Genomic DNA, 4,910 nt, shown 5'->3' on the forward strand with positions numbered 1-4,910 from the left:
TGTACTCACTGTGTCTCTTAATACTAATTGTATGAAGCAGCTTCCGGTGTCAGGCTTATTTTCAGTTTAAAGTAAACACGCTACATAGAGTGTTTGTGACTGAGTGAAATGTAAAATTGGAGGTTGAATAAATGTTTGACCGGAGAACCTTTATGTAACCCTTGTGCTATCCTAGGCACTTTACCATTGGGAGTTGGGTCATCTAGACCCACTAGACAGTGCACTGAACCTTTTTTCTTCAATGATTTGTGATCTTTACTGGTGAAATCTTTCCACCTTTATCCACCTTTGTCATGGTAGGAAGAACACGTCAATGTAAGGGCGGGGTCATCTAAGATAGCACAAGAGTTAAAATGAGGTCAAGTGCTATCTCACTTCCTGTGCTCCTGTTTCCACTCTTTGGCAGCGTGCATCTCCTCCAGCATCTGCACACGAACGTATGTTTGCACATACCAGCGGCGGAGTGATGAGTCTCATCCCAATAAAGCGGTTCCCAGGATTCAGGCTTTTATACTCCCTTCTATGATTTTGTTGTGGCTTTCTTGACATCCTTTTCTGATGTAAGCAATGATAGATGTACTGAGGTAGGGCTGTATTTGATGTGGATCAGCGCTATACTTTGCAAACTGAGAAGAAGATGGGATGAAATAACATTGAAAAAGCTTTTTATGAGGTTTTTTGTTTTTTTTTAATCACCAAACCAGAATGTTGTTCAGTGAAAGGGAGCAGCTTGTGCTCTGGAACAAGAACACCAGACTTTAGCTCCGTTATTAGAATCAATACTGTAACAAGTAACAAGTCTCAAACCTCTGTCAGAAATGCATGTGACAAATTCATTAAAAAAATTATTTTGGCTTTTCTGTTGGTTTTTTCTCCAAAGTAACCATTAAAAATATTTCTTCATCTGGGGGTAGGGATCATGTTTATGTCATTTTTAGAAGAATCTATATAAGTAATTTTTCTATTTCTTGGCAATTGAGATTTTTTTAAACCACACCCACATTCCTGATACGTTTGAATGTCACTTCTCCTGTTATGTTAGGAATGCAGTTTCACAGGTACATGTTCGGAACATAGGTACCACATTCGTAAAAAGAGTCTTCAGACACTCGGACTTTTGGGACTTTTGCGCTGAAGCTTTCAGCACCATGGAGAGCGGCCTTCAGCTGACAGAAAGGACTTAAAGACAGAAGAAACTCTTAAACAGATATCAGATTCTGCAAAGTTGTACTCTTTTAGGGGATTTATATCTAAACTATTCTTTTCAAATTGTTTGCATTTTCTTGATATTTTAGCCACATTTTTAGATTTACAATCAATCATGTGTGAATAGATTTTGCAAATTCGTACAGATCTGTTTTAATGACTTTATATCATAAAATGTGAAAAATCTGCCACGATGTGTAACTACTTTAAATCTACACTAGAGGGCGCTCACACGTAAATTGTAATCATTGTTAACTTCATAACTTTGATTCGTTAAGAAAATGAACTTTTAACACACAGCTTTGAGGAATATATTTATTCTTTTTGTTGACTTAGTGTGACTTTATCAAGCTTTTATCTTAACCTAATAAAATTATGAACTAACCAGGTAATCCCTAAATTCTGAGGATTCATCTCAGGTGTGTCAATCAAAATGTGAGTCCAGCTGATCTGAGGAGAAAGACAATCAGCTGTAATGAACAGCAGCTGTGTTTCCTGCAGGAGGAACTTTTTTAAGCTCCTCTTGTTTGTTGGCTTCTCATTCAGAGTCTGGAAAGATGGGAGCTGAGTCGTTTGTGGCCCTTTGTGTTTTGGCTGTTTTCCTTAGCAAAGGTTTGTAGGTTTATTTGAAGGATTTGTGTTAAACTGCAGATTGAAATTTGTCTTTCATAAGCCATTAGAGCAAACATTTAACCGTCTTTTAAACTGTCATTCTCTATAGGTTTAAGTTTACCTTTTGCTAGAGAAACCCAGGATGCAGACCATAAAAAGATGGGAAGAAAAGCTGGTGAGAATTAATGCTAAGAAATATGTACTGAAAATTATTAGTGGATGTTTACTACTTCCTCTCTGTTTCTTCCCCCAAAAGATTTGGCTTTAGTTTGTGGCCTTGATCTTCAACAGTCATTGGATTCCAGGTTGGAAAATCTTGTTAAAGAAGGTGAGTTGGAGAATAAACACGTGGCTTGGTTTCTCTATTAAATATACAAGAGCAAAAAAATATTAATACTATAATAAAAAAAACTGTAAAAAATTCTAAAGTAAAATATCATTTTTGTCAGTACAACTGGAAACCAATGAGGTGGAAGCCGTGGCTCACTTTGCCAAAAAAGCGGCTGTAGTATTTAGAGTGGGCAACCAGACTGTGTCCGACGCCGCCAGCAACCAGACTGTGTCCGACGCCGCCAGCAACCAGACTGTGTCCGACGCCGCCAGCAACCAGACTGTGTCCGACGCCGCCAGCAACCAGACTGTGTCCGACGCCGCCAGCAACCAGACTGTGTCCGACGCCGCCAGCAACCAGACTGTGTCCGACGCCGCCAGCAACCAGACTGTGTCCGACGCCGCCAGCAACCAGACTGTGTCCGACGCCGCCAGCAACCAGACTGTGTCCGACGCCGCCAGCAACCAGACTGTGTCCGACGCCGCCAGCAACCAGACTGTGTCCGACGCCGCCAGCAACCAGACTGTGTCCGACGCCGCCAGCAACCAGACTGTGTCCGACGCCGCCAGCAACCAGACTGTGTCCGACGCCGCCAGCAACCAGACTGTGTCCGACGCCGCCAGCAACCAGACTGTGTCCGACGCCGCCAGCAACCAGACTGTGTCCGACGCCGCCAGCAACCAGACTGTGTCCGACGCCGCCAGCAACCAGACTGTGTCCGACGCCGCCAGCAACCAGACTGTGTCCGACGCCGCCAGCAACCAGACTGTGTCCGACGCCGCCAGCAACCAGACTGTGTCCGACGCCGCCAGCAACCAGACTGTGTCCGACGCCGCCAGCAACCAGACTGTGTCCGACGCCGCCAGCAACCAGACTGTGTCCGACGCCGCCAGCAACCAGACTGTGTCCGACGCCGCCAGCAACCAGACTGTGTCCGACGCCGCCAGCAACCAGACTGTGTCCGACGCCGCCAGCAACCAGACTGTGTCCGACGCCGCCAGCAACCAGACTGTGTCCGACGCCGCCAGCAACCAGACTGTGTCCGACGCCGCCAGCAACCAGACTGTGTCCGACGCCGCCAGCAACCAGACTGTGTCCTTCAGCCTTCTTCAATAAATCTGATTCTTATTGCTTTAGAATTTTGTCTCTTCCTGTAGTTCTTGGGGAAGACCTTCCCCAGATGTACTAAAAACCTGCGCAAACAAAAGGCTACCGCTTAACATTAACATTAATGTGTTGTGAACAAAAGGAGGAACCAGTATTTGAGGCTGAAACGGAAGATTATGAACATGACGTGTAACTTGACGTCAACTGGTGTGGTTTTAATGTGGAAGCTAGATGTTGGAAGTGGATATTTTGCAGTTGAGAACCAATGCTAAAGGCAAAATGGAATAAAAATGTTAATCCTATTGGCACACGCGGAGTAAACTAAAGGCATGCAGTCAACACAATATAGGACTGTGCAATCTGCATTGAGGTGGATCAAGTCATGAAATCTGCAATTATAGAACAAATGTTGATCTCTAACTTGGTTGCTCACAAAGGAGAGGCCGCTCACAGTAAAGGGAAAGGTTTACCTTATCTGATCGCTCTTCCCTGCTGAGACTTACTTCAATAAGGAACCATAGACTAACCACAAAGCTGCCCAAATTGTCCCCCCCCACCCAAAGCAATTTTTGCCCAGAAGTTGACAAAACTGTCCAGATGAACGAGACACTGCCTAACCTGGAAATACAAGTGTTTGGCAAGGCAGCTGACACACTGCATTTTGGGATCTGTAGTTAAAGATCAATTTATCTCACTTTGAAATTTTTTAATGGTATAGGTTAATCTGATTAAAAATTGTCTTAGATCTGGTTGGATTGTAGGAATAAATATTGATTTATCGATTGTTACACCCCTAAAAAGCTGACATCCATTGGATTTTGAAGGTGAAAATGGAGTCTGAAATGGGAGGGGAATGTTCACAGAGTTTACTCCACCCACTCTGGGAAAATCTGTTTTGTCTTGCAGTTTTCCTGAACGTGTTCAAGCATCGAGGAAAGATGACCAGGATTTAGAACAGTAAAGATTAACAAAGTTTTATTCCCTGACAGACTTTTCTAAAACAAAGTTTAACAGATATCTGTAAAGCTCCGGAGTCTGCAATGCACACAGCTTACATGTGGCAAACAGTTTTTAGGAGAGGAGACAAAAGACGGCTTCTCAAAGAAAGATTTTTATCCCTGTGCTCCGCTGGACAAAACTGTCCAGATGAACGAGACACCGCCTAACCTGGAAATACAGGTGTTTTGCAAGGCAGCTGACATGCTGCATTTTGGGATCTATAAGATCAATAATCAATTTATCTCTTTTTGAAATTATTTTTTAATGGTATAGGTTAATCTGATTAAAACTTGCCTTACTCAGATCGATCTGGTTGGATAGTAGGAATAGATATTGATTATTGTTACACCCCTAAAAAACTGACATCCATTGGATTTTGAAGGTGAAAATGGAGTCTGAAATGGGAGGGGCATGTTCACAGAGTTTACTCCACCCACTGTAGGAAAATCTGTTTGTCTTGCAGTTTTCCTAAACGTGTTCAAGCATCGAGGAAAGATGCCCAGGATTCAGAACAGTAAAGATTAACAAAGTTTTATTCCCTGACAGACTTTTCTAATACAAAGTTTAACAGATATCTGTAAAGCTCCGGAGTCTGCAATGCACACAGCTTACATGTGACTAACTTGCAAACAGTTTTTAGGAGAGGAGACAAAAG

General features: G+C 43.1%; 1 protein-coding gene across 1 annotated transcript; it reads left to right on the top strand.

Moving 5' to 3' along the window:
* The first annotated feature begins 1,687 nt into the window (after positions 1-1,687).
* On the top strand, positions 1,688-3,288 carry LOC144996564 (uncharacterized). Its single transcript, XM_078956164.1, has 4 exons — positions 1,688-1,818; positions 1,928-1,993; positions 2,075-2,146; positions 2,268-3,288. The coding sequence occupies exons 1-4, from the start codon at positions 1,764-1,766 to the stop codon at positions 3,263-3,265; spliced, it is 1,191 nt and encodes a 396-aa protein (XP_078812290.1). The 5' UTR covers positions 1,688-1,763; the 3' UTR covers positions 3,266-3,288.
* Positions 3,289-4,910: the final 1,622 nt, after the last annotated feature.

The sequence above is a fragment of the Oryzias latipes genome, chromosome 12, assembly GCF_053564925.1.
Source record: "Oryzias latipes strain Hd-rR chromosome 12, Olatipes_Hd-rR_3.1".
NCBI classification, from domain to species: Eukaryota; Metazoa; Chordata; class Actinopteri; order Beloniformes; family Adrianichthyidae; genus Oryzias; species Oryzias latipes.